At 39.7% G+C, this 20,756-nt stretch overlaps 1 protein-coding gene across 2 annotated transcripts in view; it reads right to left on the bottom strand.

Annotated features, from left to right (window-relative positions):
* The window catches only part of fnbp1l (formin binding protein 1-like), a 181,889-nt gene that overhangs the window by 62,685 nt on the left and 98,448 nt on the right, over positions 1–20,756 (bottom strand). For both annotated transcript variants that reach the window (XM_072273464.1, XM_072273463.1), the window contains exons 2-3: positions 20,443–20,558; positions 4,596–4,649 (exon numbers count right to left, since the gene is read on the bottom strand). In XM_072273464.1, the coding sequence (XP_072129565.1) occupies positions 4,596–4,649; positions 20,443–20,558 (170 nt within the window). The remainder of the gene's footprint in view (positions 1–4,595; positions 4,650–20,442; positions 20,559–20,756) is intronic.

Genomic DNA, 20,756 nt, shown 5'->3' with positions numbered 1-20,756 from the left:
TGAGTCTCTGGCTGAATGTACTCCTGTGCCCAACCAGTACATTATGTAGTGGATGGGAGATATTGACCAAGATGGCATGCAATTTGGACAGCATCCTCTTTTCCGACACCACCGTCAGAGAGTCCAGTTCCATCCCCACAATATCACTGGCCTTACGAATGGGTTTGTTGATTCCGTTGGTGTCTGCTACCCTCAGCCTGCTGCCCCAGCACACAACAGCAAACATAAGACCATAAGACAAAGGAGAAGTAGGCCATTCAGCCCATCGAGTCTGCTCCGCCATTTTATCATGAGCTGATCCATTTTATCCTATTTAGTCCCACTGCCCCGCGTTCTCACCATAACCTTTGATGCCCTGGCTACTCAGATACCTATCAATCTCTGCCTTAAAGACACCCAATGACTTGGCCTCCACTGCTGCCCGTGGCAACAAATTCCATAGATTCACCACCCTCTGACTAAAAAAATTTTTTCGCATTTCTGTTCTGAAAGGGCGCCCTTCAATCCTGAAGTCATGCCCTCTCGTACTAGACTCCCCCATCATGGGAAACAACTTTGCCACATCCACTCTGTCCATGCCTTTTAACATTCGAAATGTTTCTATGAGGTCTCCCCTCATTCTTCTAAACTCCAAGGAATACAGTCCAAGAGCGGACAAACGTTCCTCATATGTTAACCCTCTCATTCCCGGAATCATTCTAGTGAATCTTCTCTGTACCCTCTCCAACGTCAGCACATCCTTTCTTAAATAAGGAGACCAAAACAGCCCACAATACTCCAAGTGAGGTCTCACCAGCGCCTTATAGAGCCCTCAACATCACATCCCTGCTCCTATACTCCATTCTTCTAGAAATGAATGCCAACATTGCATTCGCCTTCTTCACTACCGACTCAACCTGGAGGTCAACTTTAAGGGAATCCTGTACGAGGATTCCCAAGTCCCGTTGCATCTCAGAACTTTGAATTCTTTCCCCATTTAAATAATAGTCTGCCCGTTTATTTTTTCTGCCGAAGTGCATAACCATACACTTTCCAACATTGTACTTCATTTGCCACTTCTCTGCCCATTCTTCCAATCTATCCAAGTCTCTCTGTAGACTCTCCATTTCCTCAGCACTACCGGCCCCTCCACCTATCTTCGTATCGTCAGCAAACTTAGCCACAAAACCATCTATTCCATAATCCAAATCGTTGATGTACAATGTAAAAAGAAGCGGCCCCAACACTGATCCCTGCGGAACACCACTGGTAACCAGCAGCCAACCAGAATAGGATCCCTTTATTCCCACTCTCTGTTTCCTGCCAATCAACCAACGCTCTATCCACGTATGTAACTTTCCTGTAATTCCATGGGCTCTTATCTGGTTAAGCAGCCTCATGTGTGGCACCTTGTCAAAGGCCTTCTGAAAATCCAAATATACAACATCCACTGCATCTCCCTTGTCTAGCCTACTGGTAATTTCCTCAAAAAATTGTAATAGGTTTGTCAGGCAGGATTTTCCTTTAAGGAATCCATGCTGAGTTCTGTCTGGCTTGTCATATGCCTCCAGGTACTCTGTAACCTCATCCTTGACAATCGACTCCAACAACTTCCCAACCACCCGACGTCAAGCTAACAGGTCTATAATTTCCTTTTTGCTTCCTTGCCCCCTTCTTAAATAGCGGAGTGACATTTGCAATCTTCCAGTCTTCCGGAACCATGCCAGAATCTATCGACTTTTGAAAGATCATCGCTAATGCCTCCACAATCTCCACAGCTACTTCCTTCAGAACACGAGGGTGCATTCCATCTGGTCCAGGAGATTTATCGACATTCAGCTTCCTGAGTACTTTCTCTGTCGTAATTGTGACTACGCACACTTCTCTTCCCTGTCACCCTTGAGTGTCCAGTATCCTGCTGTCTTCCTCAGTGAAGACTGATGCAAAATACTTGTTCAGTTCTTCTGCCATCTCCTCATCTCCCATTACAATTTCTCCAGTATCATTTTCTATCGGTCCTATATCTACTCTCACCTGTCTTTTACTCTTTATATACTTGAAAAAGCTTTTAGTATCCTCTTTGATATTATTTGCTAGTTTCCTTTCATAGTTAATCTTTTCTCTCTTAATGACCTTCTTGGTTTCCTTTTGTAAGGTTTTAAAGACTTCCCAATCCTCTGTCTTCCCACTAATTTTTGCTTCCTTGTATGCCCTCTCCTTAGCTTTGACTTTGGCTTTGACTTCTCGTCAACCACGGTTGCATCCTTTTTCCACCCGAAAATTTCTTCTTTTTTGGAATATACCTGTCTTGCACCTTCCTCATTTCTCGCATAAACTCCAGCCACTGTTGCTCTGCCGTCTTTCCCGCCAGTGTCCCTTTCCAGTCAACTTTGGCCAGTTCCTCTCTCAAGCCACTGTAGTTTCCTTTACTCCACTGGGACACCGACACATCAGATTTCGGCTTCTCTTTTTCAAATGTCACAGTGAACTCAATCATGTTATGATCACTGCCTGCTAAGGGTTCCTTCACCTCAATCTCTCCAATCACCTCCGGTTCATTACACAATACCCAATCCAGTACAGCCGATCCCCTAGTGGGCTCAACAACAAGCTGTTCTAAAAAGCCATCTCGCAGACATTCTACAAATTCTCTCTCGAGATCCAGTGCCGACCTGATTTTTCCAATCCACTCGCATGTTAAAATCCCCCACAATTATCATAACACTGCCCTTCTGACAAGCCTTTTCTATTTCCAGTTGTAATTTGTAGTCTTCATCCCTGCAGCTGTTTGGAGGCCTATAAATAACTGCCATCAGGGTCCTTTTACCCCTGCTATTCCTTAGCTCAACCCATAAAGATTCTGCACCTTCCGATCCTATATCACCTCTTTCTAATGATTTAATATCATTTCTTATCAATAAAGCCACGCCTCCCCCTCTGCCTACCTTCCTATCCTTCCGATACACCGTGTATCCTTGGACGTTCAGCTCCCAGAGACATGCATCCTTTAGCCAGGTCTCAGTGATGGCCACAATATCATTCCTGCCAATCTGTAGCTGTACAACAAGATCATCCACCTTATTTCTTATGCATGATTTCCTAACATGATCGCACTGGCCACCACAGACTCATAGAATATCCAATGTTGGAGCACAATGCATAATCTCAAAAAAGAGAGATATTGCAAGGGCAAGAATCCCACATGACAGTAAACCGAGCAGAAGGACAACCATTGAGATCACCACTTTCCTGGGAGTAAAAACAAGGTGTATCCCTAGAGGAAAGCATCAGACACCCGCTAGCAATAGAAACGTTAGGTTGTCCTTGACCAAATATCTGCAGCAAGACTTATATCACTTTGGAGATGTTAATGATGTAAACAAAATAAGTTACAGAGCAAGGAGGATCATAGTGAACAGAAAGGCAGATTTGTGGGTCCAACCAGGTTGACTATTCCTGCTCCTATACAAAAGAGTGGAAATAATCTGAGCCTGATAACTTAAGTTCTATGACTGCAGACAGAAGATCACTGAGCTTAAAAACTGCAAAACTGTCATCCACAATTATACAACAATGAATCATTTGGCAGAGTGATAGATGAAAACCATAATACGTGCAGTCCTAGAAAGATAAGGCATGAAGATAAAGCTGAGGATAGGGAATCATATTGGGTTCCCAGCAGATATTCAATTTGGGAAAAAAAGGGTACGTAACTGTGCATGTCTGAACTGGAGGACCAAGAAACCTTTGCACAATAGTTAGTACATTGCTGCATTTGAAATGTCTTTCCAAGAATTGTATATTTATCTGTATTGATTCAACCTATGTTGATTTTAGTTATGAAGTATGCCTATGATAATTGTCATCTTTCCCCATTTTGACAGGTAAATACCCTTTCAATTAAACAACTCCATTTCACAGAGTTTTAATCTATTTTAAGAGCTCTTTCAAGCATTGCCCTGGAATATCAGATTAGACAGGCCAGTGGCCCAGGATCAAATCCTATTCTGTTGTACGATTATGAATGGGAAACAGAACTGAAGCAGCAGTTCAAGAATCCCTTAAGTGAACTGAATTTGAACAGCTGGAGTTCTCATTAATGGCTGCTATTTTTCTTGGAAAGTGCAAAACTAACAGGAGTAAAATGGGATGAGACTGATACTCATTCCTTTTATTGAGCCATGTATACTGCCACGTAGTTAATATATCGAAACACTCTAACTATAACCCAACAGTCAGCAGCTTTGTATAGGAGAAAAACATTGAAGATAAAAATAAGACAATTTAAATAATGTTTTTGAATATAAATATTCTAATTTTCAAAACCATCAGAGAGTATGGTCCCAGAGTTTGAAGAACAAAGTAATAAAATGATGATAAGTACAAACCATGCTAAAAATATTATTTTTCACCATTTTTTATTCTACTGTTCATCTGCTTTAAAATAGCAAGTGATTTTTGTTTGGCACTTCTTGCACAGTCACTGAAGAAACACACGAACTCTGAATGTTATCCGCCCAGCACTTTTTTTTTTTTAAGTGTATATGTATTTAAATGGAACTGTACTGCACTTGAATGTAAATCACACCTTAAACCTTTTTTCAATCATGACCTACCTGGGTTCTTCATCTTTACTGGAACGTTTTGGTCCATATTTCTTAACAAGGTTTCTGTACACAAAAAAAATACATTATTATTATTATTATGTGCTTCACTTCCTCCAGAACACTTGAAAGTGAGTAGGTGACAAATCCTTTATTTACATGGCAGCTAGATAAGATTTACAAATCGAAGCAAGAGGCCGAGAGAGAAGGAGTAAGGAATCTCAGAGAGAAGACTTTTTTTTTTTACACTGCTCGGGGAAATGAGGTTAGGCTGCGCAGGCGCGTGACGTAGAGGACCATAGGTTTAAAAAAAGACCACCATATACAGTGGGCAGCGGAGTGAGAGGGAGCAGAGTGGGACGGCTTTGGCTCAACAGGCTTAGGTGTGAACAGGCACAGGCAAGGGTAGGTTCCGATAAGTTTTGTTTTGTTTGTTTAGAGTAGAGAGTGCCAGACAGGATGTTAGAATGCTCCTCTTGCAGGATGTGGGAAGTCAGGGAGACCTCCGATGTCCCTGACAACGACACCTGCAAGAAGTGCATCCAGCTGCAGCTCCTAACAAACCGCATTAGGGAACTGGAGCAGGAGCTGGATGACCTCCGGCTCATTCGGGAGAATGAGTTTATAGATAGTAGCTTCAGGGAGGTAGTTATGCCAAAGGAGCAGCGCACAGGTAATTGGGTTACCATCAGGTGAGGGAAGGGGAAAGGGCAGGTAGAGCAGGGTTCCCCTGTGGCCATTCCCCTCAACAACAAGTATACCGATTTGGATACTGTTGGGGGGGATGACTTACCTGGGACAAGCTGCAGCAGCCGGATCTCTGGCACTGAGTCTGGTTCTGCAGTGCAGAAGGGGGGGTGGAAGAAGAAGAGAGCAGTAGTGATAGGGGACTCGATAGTTAGAGGTAGAGACAGGAGGTTCTGTGGTTGTGACAGAGACTCCCGGATGGTTTGTTGCCTCCCGGGTGCAAGGGTCAGGTATGTCTCTGATCACGTGCACATCATTCTGAAGTGGGAGGGTGATCAGCCAGATGTCATGGTACACATCAGTACCAATGACATAGGAAAAAGGAGTGAGGAGGTCCTGAGGAGTGAGTATAGAGAGCTTGGTAGGAAGTTAAAAAGCAGGACCTCGAAGGTGGTAATCTCAGGTTTGCTACCCGTGCCACGTGCCAGTGAGGGTAAGAATAGGATGCTATGGCAGATGAACACAAGGCTGGGGAACTGGTGTAGGGGGCAGGGTTTCAGATTTCAGGATCATTGGGACCTCTTCTGGGGCAGGTGGGACCTGCGCAAGAGAAACTGGTTACACCTGAACTACAAGGGGACCAATATCCTTGCAGGGAGGTTCGTTAGTGCTTTTGGGGAGGGTTTAAACTAGATTTGCAAGGGGATGGGAACCAGAGTGCCAGAGCAGATAGTGGAGTGGGGGTGAAAATAAATGATGTTAAAAGTTCATGCAAAGTCACAAATAGAAGGGTTGTGTGTGGTGGTAATAATCTTCTGAGGTGTGTCTATTTCAATGCAAGTAGTATTGTGGGGAAGGTTGACGAGCTGAGGGCATGGATTGACATATGGAATTACGACATTATAGCCATTAGTGAAACTTGGCTGCAGGAGGGGCAGGACTGGCAGCTTAATGTTCCGGTGTTCCGACGTTTCAGACATGATAGAGGCAGAGGAATGAAAGGAAAATGTTACAGCAATGCTCAGGCAGGACAGATTAGAGGGCTTGTCTACCAAGGCCATATGGGTGGAGCTGAGAAACAGGAAAGGTATGACCACATTAATGGGGTTGTATTATAGACCACCAAATAGTCAGCGAGAATTGGAGGAGCAAATCTGCAGAGAGATAGCAGACAACTGCAGGAAACATAAAGTTGTGATAGTAGGGGATTTTAATTTTCCACATATTGATTGGGCTTCCCATACTGTTAAAGGTCTAGACGGGTTAGAGTTTGTAAAATGTGTTCAGGAAAGTTTTCTAAATCAATATATAGAGGTACCAACTAGGGAGGATGCAATTATTAGATCTCCTATTAGGAAACCAGTTAGGACAGGTGATGGAAGTGTGTGTAGGGGAACACTTTGGTTCCAGTGATCATAACACCATTAGTTTCAACTTGATCATGTATAAAGATAGATCTGGTCCTCAGGTTGAGGTTCTAAACTGGAAAAAGGCCAAATTTGAAGAAATGAGAAAGGATCTAAAAAGCGTGGATTGGGACAGGTTGTTCTCTGGCAAGGATGTGATTGGTAAGTGGGAGGCCTTCAAAGGAGAAATTTTGAAAGTGCAGGGTCTGTATGTTCATGTCAGGATTAAAGGCAAAGTGAATAAGGATAAGGAACCTTGGTTCTCAAGGGGTATTGGAACTCTGATAAAGAAGAGAGAGATGTATGACATGTATAGGAAACAGGGAGAAAATAAGGTGCTTGAAGAGTATAAAAAGTGCAAAAAAAACTTAAGAAAGAAATCAGGAGGGCTAAAAGAAGGCATGAGGTTGCTTTGGCAGTCAAGGTGAAGGATAATCCAAAGAGCTTCTACAGGTATATTAAGAGCAAAAGGATAGTAAGAGATAAAATTGGTCCTCTTGAAGATCAGAGTGGTCAGCTATGTATGGATCCAAAAGAAATGGGGGAGATCTTAAACGGGTTTTTTGCACCTGTATTTACTAAGGAAATTGGCATGGAGTCATTGGAAATAAGGCAAACAAGTAGTGAGGTCATGGAACCTATACAGATTGAGGAGGAGGAGGTGCTTGCTATCTTGAGGTAAATCAGAGTAGATAAATCCTCAGGACCTGACAGGGTATTCCCTCAGACCTTGAAGGAGACTAGTGTTGAAATTGCAGGGGCCCTGGCAGATATATTTAAAATGTCAGTATCTACGGGTGAGGTGCCGGGGGATTGGAGGATAGCTCATGTTATTTCATTATTAAAAAAGGTTCTAAAAGTAATCTGGGAAATTATAGGCCGGTAACTTTAACGACGGTAGTAGGTAAATTATTGGAAGGAGTACTGAGAGATAGGATCTACAAGTATTTGGGTAGACAGGGGCTTATTAGGGAGAGTCAACATGGCTTTGTGCATGGTAGGTCATGTTTAACCAATCTATTAAGAGTTTTTTGAGGAGGTTATCAGGAAAGTGGATGAAGGGAAGGCAGTGGATGTTGTCTACATGGACTTCAGTAAGGCCTTTGACAAGGTCCTGCATGGGAGGTTAGTTAGTTAGATTCAGTCGCTAGGTATACATGGAGAGGTACTAAACTGGATTAGACATTGGCTCAATGGAAGAAGCCAGAGAGTGGTAGTGGAGGATTGCTTCTCTGAGTGGAGGCCTGTGACTAGTGGTGTGCCACAGGGATCAGTGCTGGCTCCATTGTTATTTGTCATCTATATCAGTGATCTGGATGATAATGTGGTAAATTGGATCAGCAAATTTGCTAACGATACAAGGATTGGTGAACAGTGAGGAAGGTTTTCAAAGCTTGCAGAGGGATTTGGACCAGCTGGAAAAATGGGCTGAAAAATGGCAGATGGAATTTAATATAGACAAGTGTAAGCATTGCACTTTGGAAGGACAAACCAAGGTAGAATATACAAGGTAAATGGTAGGGCACTGAGGAGTGTAGAAGAACAGAGGGATCTGGGAATACAGATACAAAATTCCCTAAAAGTGGCGTCACAGTTAGATAGGGTCATAAAGAGAGCTTTTGGTACATTGGCCTTTATAAATCAAAGTATTGAATATAAGAGTTGGAACATTATGGTGAGGTTGTACAAGGCATTGGTGAAGCCGAATTTGGAGTACTGTGTACAGTTTTGGTCACCAAATTACAGGAAGGATATTAATAAGGTTGAAAGAGTGCAGAGAAGGTTTACAAGGATGTTGCCGGAACTTGAGAAACTGAGTTACAGAGGAAGGTTGAGTAGGTTAGGACTTTATTCCCAGGAGCATAGAAGAATGAAGGAAGATTTGATAGAGGTATATAAAATTATGAAGGGTATAGATAGAGTGAATGCAAGCAGGCTTTTTCCACTGAGGCTAGGGGAGAGAAAAAAACAGAGGACATGGGTTAAGGGTGAAGGGGGAAAAGTTTAAAGGCAACATTGGGGGAGGCTTCTTCACACAGAGAGTGGTGGGAGTGTGGAATGAGCTGCCAGATGAAGTGGTAAATGCGGGCTCACTTTTAACATTTAAGAAAAACTTGAACAGGTACATGGATGAGAGGTGTATGGAGGAATATGGTCCAGGAGCAGGTTAGTGGGACTAGGCAGAAAAAATGGTTCAGCACATCCAAGGGCCAAAAGGCCTGTTTCAATGCTATAATGTTCTATGGTTCTAAATAGGTCACACAATATTTTACTTGCAATCTAATCTTCAGATAATTTTAGTATTTGTATTTGACAACTAAGACTCATCTCCAGTACTCATAGTGATAGTGTAGCATTTATAATGTCGAACATCACAGTGCACTGCAAATCTCAGGTTCTCTCATTAAGACCATTGCATATGTGTATTTATGTTCATAACTGTGTAAAGATTAGCTCTTGGTACCAAAGCACATTTTGCACAGGGGTTAAAACATTGTGTTCATCCTTCAAATCAAAAACATACCTGTGGTATAATTGGTTAGAACTGAAAGAAAGTCAATAATAAAACCAATAGCACAATCCCCGAACTACTGAGATTTTAGGACTGAAAAAGAAACATGAAAAAGAACACAAGATGGAGGAGAAAAAAAACTAAAGTTAAAGGAAAAGGAGAAAATAGAACAAAGGAAGTGTTTAAAACATCCAAACACCCCAAACATGATTTTTTTTTAATTTAAAAGAGTTCATAAAAAGGGTAAGATTGGCAGCTTAAATTGTTCAATTTCTGAGCAAGACTGGAAAGGCATTAAAAATTATCAGGTTATTGAAAGGAGACTTACATTCTTGATTATTGTGAGCTTAATAAGATTTAACATACTATAGAAATTGATTAAAATTCCTAAAATTGATACAAAGGCAAATGTGAATTGCATTGATCAAACAATATGTTTGAGGATTGAAACTCACACTAAAATGCAATCTTTTGAATTATTAGCCAGGTTGTACATTCACGTATTACCAATGTCACTATTTTCAACCTTGATGTGGCACATATCATTTTTTAATCCTACATTTCATAATTTTGATGTATTTGATCACTACAGAAATGTGATTAAAATAGTTAGCTATTAAATGGTTGATTGTTTGATCAATTCAACCATACATTTAGTTTGAATCTTCTTGACTTATCTTTCTCCCCAAAATTTATAATTCTTTTTGCACATTTGAATTCAAGTTCTGTACTAACAAAACAAGACCCAAATCAAATGCATAGCTTTGTATTTAGTCACAAACTAATCTGTAACTAAGCAACTGTCACTTTCTAGAACCAATGCAACTTTGGAAATCTCTATTTTCATTCTCTTCACTCCTCAAGCCACCACTGTTTAGCAAACTGCTAAGAAAGAAAAAAAATAAAGTCTCTAAATATTTTTTACATTGAACAAACATCTCTAACAATAATTACTAAGATCTAAAAAAGCTGTCTCTTCTCCATACCTTTATGCTTTGGGTTGATAATATAAATATCTGCATCTAGTTTTATAAATTAACAAATAGGACTATGTCAGATGACCATGCTTTAGCATAATGACCATTATATCTAAGAGATAGGCCCAGGTTTACTATTGTAGCTACAATGGGACTCCGATGGGTTGAATTATTTAGCAGATTGTTTATTATAATAGTGTTTGTGTTTAATCCTTGATAACGAACATTTTTGCTCACTGAAGAGAAAGCACTCATTAAATGCCAAAGATGATCATTTAGAAAGGTTTTAACAGCTCAGCCATACAGGATCTTTGATCAAGTATTATATGCCCAAGTGCAAAACAAAATTCACTCTTTTCATAACCTTTCTATAGAGTTTAGATGCTTCATGAGAAGATTAAATGCTTCCATCCTCATAGTAGATTCTTCATGAGAACGCTACAGCACTCACCACTTTCCAATCTCATCTTTTGCTTGATTGTTTCCCTCCCAATCACAATGAACATTGCCACCACAATACATCATCTTTACCCACGCTTCTGTCTTTATAAACCTAAAACAAAAAAAATTCATCTTCAAATCTCCCAAAATGTCTATAATCTTTCAGATGACTTCCAATCTTGGAACCTATACATAATCTGCATCATTCCACCCAATATCAGCACAGATCAGGCCCTTCTGGCTCAACGAGCCACACAGCTCACCTATTTAATCTGGCCCATTAATAATGACCAATTAACCTACTACTAACTGGTAGGTCTTTGGACTGTGGAAGGAAACTAGAGCACCTGGAGGAAACACACGCACACATGAGGAGATACAAACTTCTAACAGAGGATGCCAGAATTGAACTGCAAATTCCAACACCTTGAGATGTAATTGAGTCATGCAAATTGCTATGCTACTGTAGCACCCCATCCTTTAGTTGCAAGCATTTTTTCCAGGTAAAGATGAATATCTCTAGCCACTGTCTGATCAAAAGCAATTAGAAGGGCACAACTACACCACCCATCTCAAGCCTACTCCACCATTTAACAAGATCATGACGGCTCTGATCGCAACATCAGTCTCACATTTCAATCTCAGGGTTGCATATGGTGACATGTATGTACTTTGATAATAAATTTACTTTGAACTTGACAAGGCTCCTGAGGATCTCGTGTGTTTCAATCAAATCAGCACCAACTCTTCTGAATTCTAGCTAACCAATCTTACTTCACGAGAAAACCTGTGTCATTATATGTCCAAAAAACATTCTCTGAATTGCTTCAACATCTTAACATTCTTCCTCAAATTGTGAGACATTACTGCACACTGTAATCTAGACACTCGGTGGTGAGGGGGGTACCACAGGGGTTGGTGCTGTTCACCATTTACATTGATGGTTTGGAAGAGGAGACTGAGTGTAGCGTAGCAAAATTTGCTGATGACACTGAGTAGAAAAGCAAATTGTACAGAGGAGGTGGAGAGTCTGCAGAGGGATATAGATAGGTTAAGTGAGTGTGCCAAGGTCTGGCAGATGGAATACAATGTTGGTAAATGCAAGATCATCCACTTTGGAAGGAATAATAGAAGAGCAGATTATTATTTAAACGGTGAAAGATTTCAGCATGCTGTTGTGCAGAGGGACTTGGGAGTGCTTGTTCATGAATCACAAAAAGTTGGCTTGCAGGTACAACAGGTTATTAAGAAGGCAAACGGAATGTTGGCCTTTCTTTCTTTCTTTTTAAGTCTTTTTATTGAATAAGTATACAAAAGGTAAGCCATATAGGCACTAATACACTGTTAGAATATAATAAAATTACAGGAAATATTAATACAGAAAAAAAAGTGATACAAACAATGTAATTTAAACATAACATACTAAGGTAACATAATAGTATACTAATTTTATATATATATCAATAGAGAAAAGGAAAAAAAAAAAACCCCAAAAAAAACCCACCGTGCAACTAACTAAAAGCAAAGCAAAGTAATGGGCTAACTTGAAACCAAACAGAGTTAAAGAACTTAAAATCACGTCCTCAAACCCGACCTCCATTAAAAACAGTAAAAAAAAACAAGGGTATATAAATATGGAGCAAAAAAGAGAAGAAAAAAAATTACATTAAATGAAAATATTGAATAAAAGTACTCCAGGTCTGTTCAAATTTAAGTGAGGAATCATAAAGATTGCTTCTAATTTTCTCCAAATTCAAGCATAGTATCGTCTGAGAAAACCAAAAAAAGGTCGTTGGAGCGTTAAGCTCTTTCCAATGTTGTAAGATACATCTTTTCGCCATTAAAGTAAGAAATGCAATCATTCTACGGGCTGAAGGAGAAAGATTACTGGAAATTTTAGATAGTCCAAAGATAGCAGTATTAGGGCGAGGAGAGATATCTATATTCAATACCTTTGAGATAATATTAAAAATGTCTCTCCAGAGTAGGACAAGACCAAAACATATGAGTTAAAGAGGCTATCTGCCCCGGACATCTATCACAAAAAGGATTAATATGAGAATAAAAGCGAGCTAATTTATCTTTGGACATATGTGCTCTATGAACAACTTTAAATTGAATTAGGGAATGTTTAGCACAGATAGGGGAAGTATTGACTAATTGTAAAATCTGCCCCCAGTCATCCACGGAAATGATAGAGCCCAATTCCTGTTCCCAATCTACCCTAATCTTATCAAGTGGAGCTTTCCTAAGTTTCATAATAATATTATAAATCATAGCCGATGCACCTTTCTGACATGGATTAAGGTTAATTATAGTATCTAAAATGTATGTAGGAGGAAGCATTGGAAAAGAAAAAAGTATAGTACTTAGGAAATTTCTAACTTGTAGATATCTAAAAAAATGTATTCTTGATAAATTACATTTATTAGATAATTGTTCAAAAGACATAATGGAACCATCTAAAAATAAATCCAAAAACCGTGAAATACTCTTAGTCTTCCAAATTTGAAAAGCACGATCCGTAAAAGAGGGAGGAAAAAATGTTACCTAAAATAGGAATCGCTAGCCCAAATTGGTTAAGATCGAAAAATTTTCTAAATTGGAACCAAATACATAAGGTATATTTAACTATCGGGTTAGATACCTGTTTAAGGCGTTTCAAATCAAAAGGAACAGAGGAACCTAAAATACAGCCAAGTGTATAACCAGATTGTAATTCCAATGCTACCCATTTAGGAATGGATAGTATATCGTGGTCAAGTAACCAAAATTTCATGTCGAATATTGATTGCCCAATAATAGAATCTAAAGTTAGGTAATGCTAAACCTCCATCTCTCTTAGCTTTCTGTAAATGTATTTTACCCAGTCTCGGGTTTTTATTTTGCCAAATAAATGAAGAAATTTTTGAGTCAACTTTATCAAAAAAAGATTTTGGAACAAAAATCGGTAATGCCTGAAATATATATAGAAATTTTGGCAGAAAAAACATCTTAACTTCATTAATATGACCAATCAAAGTTAAATATAAAGGAAACCATTTAGATGAAAGTTGAATAATATGGTCAATTAAGGGTAAAAAGTTAATCTTAAATAAATCTTTGTGTTTACAAGTAATTTTAATCCCAAGATATGAAAAATAATTATCAATTTAAACAGAAAGTTATGATATAAGAGAAGTTGTTTATTAATCGGGAAAAGTTCACTCTTACTAAGATTTAATTTATAATCTGAAAAGAGACTAAATTGTGCTAATAACTCTAAAACAGCAGGGATGGATTTTTGAGGATTAGAAATATATAAAAGTAAGTCATCAGCATAGAGTGATATTTTATGGGACTTTAAGCCCCGAGTTACCCCAGTAATATTTGGAGATTCTCGAATGGCAATTGCAAGAGGTTCTAATGCAATATCAAATAATAAAGGACTAAGAGGACAACCTTGTCGAGTACCTCGAAAAAGAGGGAAAAAAGGTGAGCTTAGAGAGTTAGTACGGACCGAGGCCACGGGAGAATGATATAACAGTTTGATCCAGGATATAAATTTCGAGCTAAAATTAAACATTTCAAGCACCTTAAATAAGTAAGGCCATTCTACTCTATCAAAAGCTTTCTCAGCATCTAAAGAGATAACACACTCAGGAACATTTTGTGAGGGGGTATAAACAATATTTAACAGTGTGCGAATGTTATAAAAAGAGTAACGACCTTTAATAAAACCCGTTTGGTCTTCCGAAATAATAAAAGGAAGTACTTTTTCTAATCTGTTCGCTAATAACTTAGAAAAAATTTTAGAGTCAACATTTAATAAAGATAAACAACAGGAATTCTGCAGACGCTGGAAATTCAAGCAACACACATCAAAGTTGCTGGTGAACTCAGCAGGCCAGGCAGCATCTGTAGGAAGAGGTGCAGTCAACGTTTCAGGCCGAGACCCTTCGTCAGGACAAACTGAAGGAAGAGTGAGTAAGGGATTTGAAAGTTGGAGGGGGAGGGGGAGATCCAAAATGATAGGAGAAGACAGGAGGGGGAGGGATGGAGCCAAGATCCCACCACTAAGCACATCTTTCCCTCCCCCCCCTCTCTGTATTCCGCAGGGATCGCTCCCTACACAACTCCCTTGTCCATTCGTCCGCCCCATCCCTCCCCACTGATCTCCCTCCTGGCACTTATCCGTGTAAACGTAACGAGTGCTACACATGCCCTTACACTTCCTCCCTTACCACCATTCAGGGCCCCAAACAGTCCTTCCAGGTGAGGCAACACTTCACCTGTGAGTCGACTGGGGTGATATACTGCGTCCGGTGCTCCCGATGTGGCCTTTTATATATTGGCGAGACCCGACGCAGACTGGGAGACCGCTTTGCTGAACATCACGCTCTGTCCGCCAGAGAAAGCAGGATCTCCCAGTGGCCACACATTTTAATTCCACATCCCATTCCCATTCTGACATGTCCATCCACGGCCTCCTCTACTGTAAAGATGAAGCCACACTCAGGTTGGAGGAACAACACCTTATATTCCATCTGGGTAGCCTCCAACCTGATGGCATGAACATCGACTTCTCTAACTTCCGCTAAGGCCCCACCTCCCCCTCGTATCCCATCTGTTACTCATTTTTATGCACACATTCTTTCTCTCACTCTCCTTTTTCTCCCTCTGTCCCTCTGAATATACCTCTTGCCCATCCTCTGGGTCCCCCCCCTTGTCTTTCTTCCTGGACCTCCTGTCCCATGATCCTCTCGTATCCCCTTTTGCCAATGACCTGTCCAGCTCTTGGCTCCATCCCTCCCCCTCCTGTCTTCTCCTATCATTTTGGATCTCCCCCTCCCCCTCCAACTTTCAAATCCCTTACTCACTCTTCCTTCAGTTAGTCCTGACGAAGGGTCTCGGCCTGAAACGTCGACTGCACCTCTTCCTACAGGTGCTGCCTGGCCTGCTGCGTTCACCAGCAACTTTGATGTGTGTTGATTTAATAAAGATATTGGTCTATAAGATGCACATTGAGCAGGATCTTTATCCTTCTTTAATATTAGAGAGATTGACGCTCTATTGAAAGATTCGGGAAGTTTACCAAGATTTAATGAAGCCTCGAAAACCCTACAGAACCAAGGGATTAATGAAGGTGCAAAACATTTATAAAATTCTACGGTAAACCCATCAGGGCCAGGAGCTTTCCCCAGGTTCATAGAGGAAATAACATTCTTAATCTCATCAGTAGTAATGGGAGTATCTAGCATAGAAGACATATCCTGTGAAATCTCAGGGAAGTCTAGGTTATCTAAAAAATCATTCATATATTTAGAGTCTCGAGGAGACTCTGATTGATATAAGGAAGAATAAAAATCAAAGAAAGTATGATTAATCCCCGCATGATCAAGTATCAGTCGATCATTTTGATTATATATCTGATTAATTTGAGATTTAGCATAATTAGACTTCAATTGGTTAGCCAACAGTTTGCCAATTTTGTCACTGTGTACATAAAATTCACTTCTTGTTTTCTTTAATTGGTTTACAATCGAGGACGAAAGTAATAAACTGTGTTCAGAATGTTGGCCTTCATTGCTAGAGGGATTGAATTCAAGAGCAGGGAGGTCATGCTGCAACTATACAGGGTACTGGTGAGGCCACACCTAGAGTAGTATGTGCAGTTCTGGTCTCCATACTTGAGGAAGGATATACTGGCTTTGGAGGCAGTGCAGAGGAGGTTCACCAGGTTGATTCCTGGGATGAAGGGGTTAACCTACGAGGAGAGATTGAGTCACCTGGGACTATACTCTCTGAAATTCAGAAGAATGAGAGGGGATCTTATAGAAACATACAAAATTTTGAAAGGGGTAGACGAGATAGAAGTAGGAAAGTTGTTTCCATTGGTAGGTAAGCCTAGAACTAGGGGACATTGCCTCAAGGTTCAGGACAGAAGATTTAGGATGGAGATGAGGAGAAACTGTTTTTCCCCCAGAGAGTGGTGAATCCGTGGAATTCTCTGCCCAGGGAAGCAGTTGAGGCTTCTTCACTAACTATATTTAAGATACAGTTAGATAGGTTTTTACTTAGTAAGGGAATTAAGGGTTATGGGGAAAAGACAGGTAGACGGAGCTGAGTTTAGGACAGATCAGCCATGATCTTATTGAATGGCAGGGCAGGCTCGATGGGCCGGATGGCCTACTCCTGCTCTTATTTCTTATGTTCTTATGACATTATCACATCAATCCTATACAAGTGAAACAAAATCTATTGTCTTCAATTCTCCTTGCATTAAATATATTGTTATTTTTCTAATTGCCTGGAATATCTGCATATTAACCTTCAATGAATCTTGCACTTGGGCACTCAGGTCCAATTGGAATTCATTAAAGATTTTGATTTATTTACCGAGAAGCAACTGTACCACAAGTTCAATTATGACCAAAAACTTGTTAATCATGAAAGATATTTTCATCTGTAAATGAACTGTACATATATTGAGATTTTAAACCTATTTTGTCGACTTATTATGCATACTTACAAGTAGCTGCTTAAAATTTCAAAACTGCCACTTTCATTCTTCTCATAATATCAAAAAGACTGTTAGCAAGAACATTAGTGTATAGTATAATAAAAAGTGTAAACCCTGTTAGTTATGATAGAATGGCAACCAAGCGAAGCAATGGAAGTATCAAATCACTCATTGCAAACAAACAGCTCATTGTGTTTGTGAACAGCATGGTCAGTCTTAGAGCAAATTGTTCCCAAATTTATTGCAGCCATCTAGAGTGCCTGCCACATACAAAGAATCAATTACATAAGATTATTTGGAACAGAAGAATCAATATTTAAGTTAATCTTTACTAAAAAGGCAAGCATTCTTCAATAAAGGATCCTTCTTAGCTGGTTTCTTTTTAAAATGTTTCTTAAACTCTTCATGGAAAATTATACAAAGAAAATATTCAAAATTCAAATATTAAATCTGCCAATACAGAAAAATCTGGAGAAAACAAAACATTAAAACTCAAATGCTTTGAAAGTTACTTTCAAAATATTTTGGTCTATACAGCTAAGAACAGAACATATGTAAAATAGTACAGCACGGAAAAAGAAACTTCAGACCACTTGCCTGTGCTGACTTTGATCTTAATCTAACAAATTCCATATGCTTACATATAGGTCTGTATCATACTTGGTCATGCACCTGTCTAGATGCCTCTTAGTGTGACTATTTTATTTGCCTTTACCTTCCCCCCTCACCTGAACTCAACTATTATCTGCCAGCTTTTGCTTCTCCTCTTCCCCCCCCCCACCCCACCTTTTTATTCTCGCTTCTGTCCTCTTACTTTCCTGCCCGAAATATCAACTGTTCATTTCCCTTCATAGATATTGCCCGGCCCACTGAGTTCCTCTAGCATCTTGTGTGTTGCTAAAACTTACATATGCTTTCTTTCTCTTTTTGATTAAACTTAAAATGTCTCGCATCTTCCAAGGTTCCAAACCTTGCCATTTGTACCTTTTATCTTTGCAGGAGGATGCTGGTCCTGAACTTCATCCAATAGCTTTTAAAGGACTCCCCATATCATACGTGAATTTACTCCAAAATAGCCACCTGCAAACTAGTTTCTCCCCAACACTATTGTAATCCGTCTTCCTGCAATTTAGCATTGCCTCTCAAGGACCATCTTCTCCTTGTCCATAACTATCTTAAAATTATGATCACAAACTTATGATCACTGAACTTTTCATCACCTGACCAGGCTCACTTCCTAGTACAAAGTCTGGTATGGCCACTTCTCTAGTTCATCCATTTACAGATGAAAGAAAAAGTCTGAACCCTTTGCTACTACATGGTTTTCTGCATTAATTACTCATAAAATGTGGTCCGATTTTCATCCAAGTCAGGATAATAGACAATCTGTCTAAACTAATAGCATTCAAACAATTGTCTAATCATTCAGAGTCCAGGCTGGAAAAGTATGTGAACCCTTGTATTTAATAACTGGTAGAACCTCCTTTAGCAGCAATAACCACCACCAAACATTTCCTGTAACTGCTGATCAGACTTGCACAATTTTAGACCATTCCTCCATAAGAAACTGTTTCAGTTCATCAATATTTCAGAATGAGCAGCCCTCTTCAATTGGGTTAGGTCTGGATTCGAGCTTGGCCATTCCAAAACATAAATTTTCTTCTTTTAAAAACCTTGTTGTTGATTTACTCTTGTGTTTCGGATCACTGTCTTGTTACATCATCCAACTTCTATTAAGCTTCAGGCCACTACCTTGACATTCTCCTGTAAAATATCTTGATATACTTTTGAATTCATTGTTCCCTCAATGATTGCAAGATGTCCAGGCCCTGAAGCAGCAAAGAAGCCCCAAACCATGATGCTCCTTCCAACATGCTCCAGTCCTGCTGAAGAGTCTCGGCCTGAAACATCAACTGTACTCAATTCCATAGATGCTGCCTGGCCTGCTGAGCTCCTCCAGCATTTAGTGTGTGTTGTTCACAGTTAAGATGAGGTTTTGGTGTTGCTGTACAGTGCCCTTTTTCCTCCAAACAGTGACAGGCATTTCTGTCAAAAAGTTCAACTTTTGTCTCATCTGTCCACAGAACATTGTCCCAGAAACACTGTGGAACATCCAGGTGGTCTTTTGCAAACTTGAATTGCCCAGCAATATTTTTTTTTAAGAGAGCAGTAGTTTCCTCCATGATGTCCTTCCATGAATACCATTCTTGTTCAGTGTTTTTCTTATAGTCCACATGTAAACAGAGCCTTTAGCAAGTTTTAGTGATTTCTGCAGGTGTTTTGCTGTTACCCTTGTGTTCTTTTTCACCTTCTTCAACATTGCATGTTGTGCTCTTGGTGTCATCTTCTCAGGAAGCTTACTCCTAGGGAGACTAGCAACCGTACTGAATTTCCTCCATATGTGGACAAGTTCTCTTACTTTAGACTGATGAACACTCAGGCCTTTAGGAATGCTTTTGTAGCCCTTTACAGCTTCATGCATCTCTACAATTCATCTTCTAAGGTCCTCTGAAAGCTGTTTTGAATGAGGCATCTTGCACGGAAAAAGATCTTTCTTGAGAACAGCAGGCTCTGTCAGTAACCTGACTTTGTGTGTCTTTTTTTAAAAATAAGGCAGTGTACCTCTGCAATTCACAGCTCCAATCTCATTTCATTGATTGGAACACCTGACTCCAAATAGCTTTTGAAGAAGGCATTACCCCAGAGGTTCGCATACTTTTTTGAACCTAGACTGTGATTGTTTAAATGCACTCAGTTTTAATGAGAAGTAGTACAATTGTTTGTGTTTTTATGAGTTTAGACAGATCGTGTTTGTCTACTAATAAATCATAGATGAAGATCAGACCATATTTTATAAGTAATTAATGCAGAAACCAGGTAAATGCAAAGGGTTCACAAACTAATTGCAACTGTACATATTATTTCAAGAAACTCTCCTGGATGCAACCAAGTTCTGCCTCGTCTAAGCCCCTGCACAAAGAGTCCCAGATATTACTTGGGCAATTAAAATTACACATAAACCTGTTATTTTAACATCGTTCCATCATTGGCCTGCATGCCAGTTTCTCTATCGCCCAATGACTACTGGGAGGCCCATCATAGTGACTGCACCTTTCATACTTCTGAGTTCAACCTATATGGTCTTGCTAGATGAACCCTCCAAGATTTTCTAAGTTCAGTTGTGATATAAACCCTAATCAGTAACGAAATATCTCCCACCCCTTATCAAGTCTGAAACAGCTAAGCCCTGGAACACTGAATGGCCACAATCAAATTTCGGCAATGGTTACACAACACAGTTCTGACAAAATAGTCACTCAGCACACCATCTTACCTTAACTGTTTTGCATAGCTTTGCTCTATGTCAAGTCTCTCTTTAACAAATTTAGTATATTTTTCCAAGAAGTCAATTCCCCATTGTGTGTGTTTCTCTATGTTGTCAAATTGATCCTAAAAGTAAAACAAAAGAAGTATTAGTCCCAGCATTAGTCCCGGCATTATTGTCAGCTTCAAACATGAACGATAGTGTAGTAATTCAATGCATACTTCCAGATCTTGAACAGCTACAAACAGATCATGAGGAAAAATACAACATTACTTTCATACACGAACAACAGGAATTCTGCAGATGCTGGAAATTCAAGCAAC

The sequence above is a fragment of the Mobula birostris genome, chromosome 12 (genome assembly GCF_030028105.1).
Source record: "Mobula birostris isolate sMobBir1 chromosome 12, sMobBir1.hap1, whole genome shotgun sequence".
Taxonomy (NCBI): Eukaryota; Metazoa; Chordata; class Chondrichthyes; order Myliobatiformes; family Myliobatidae; genus Mobula; species Mobula birostris.
This window is presented reverse-complemented; position numbering and strand designations above follow the sequence as displayed.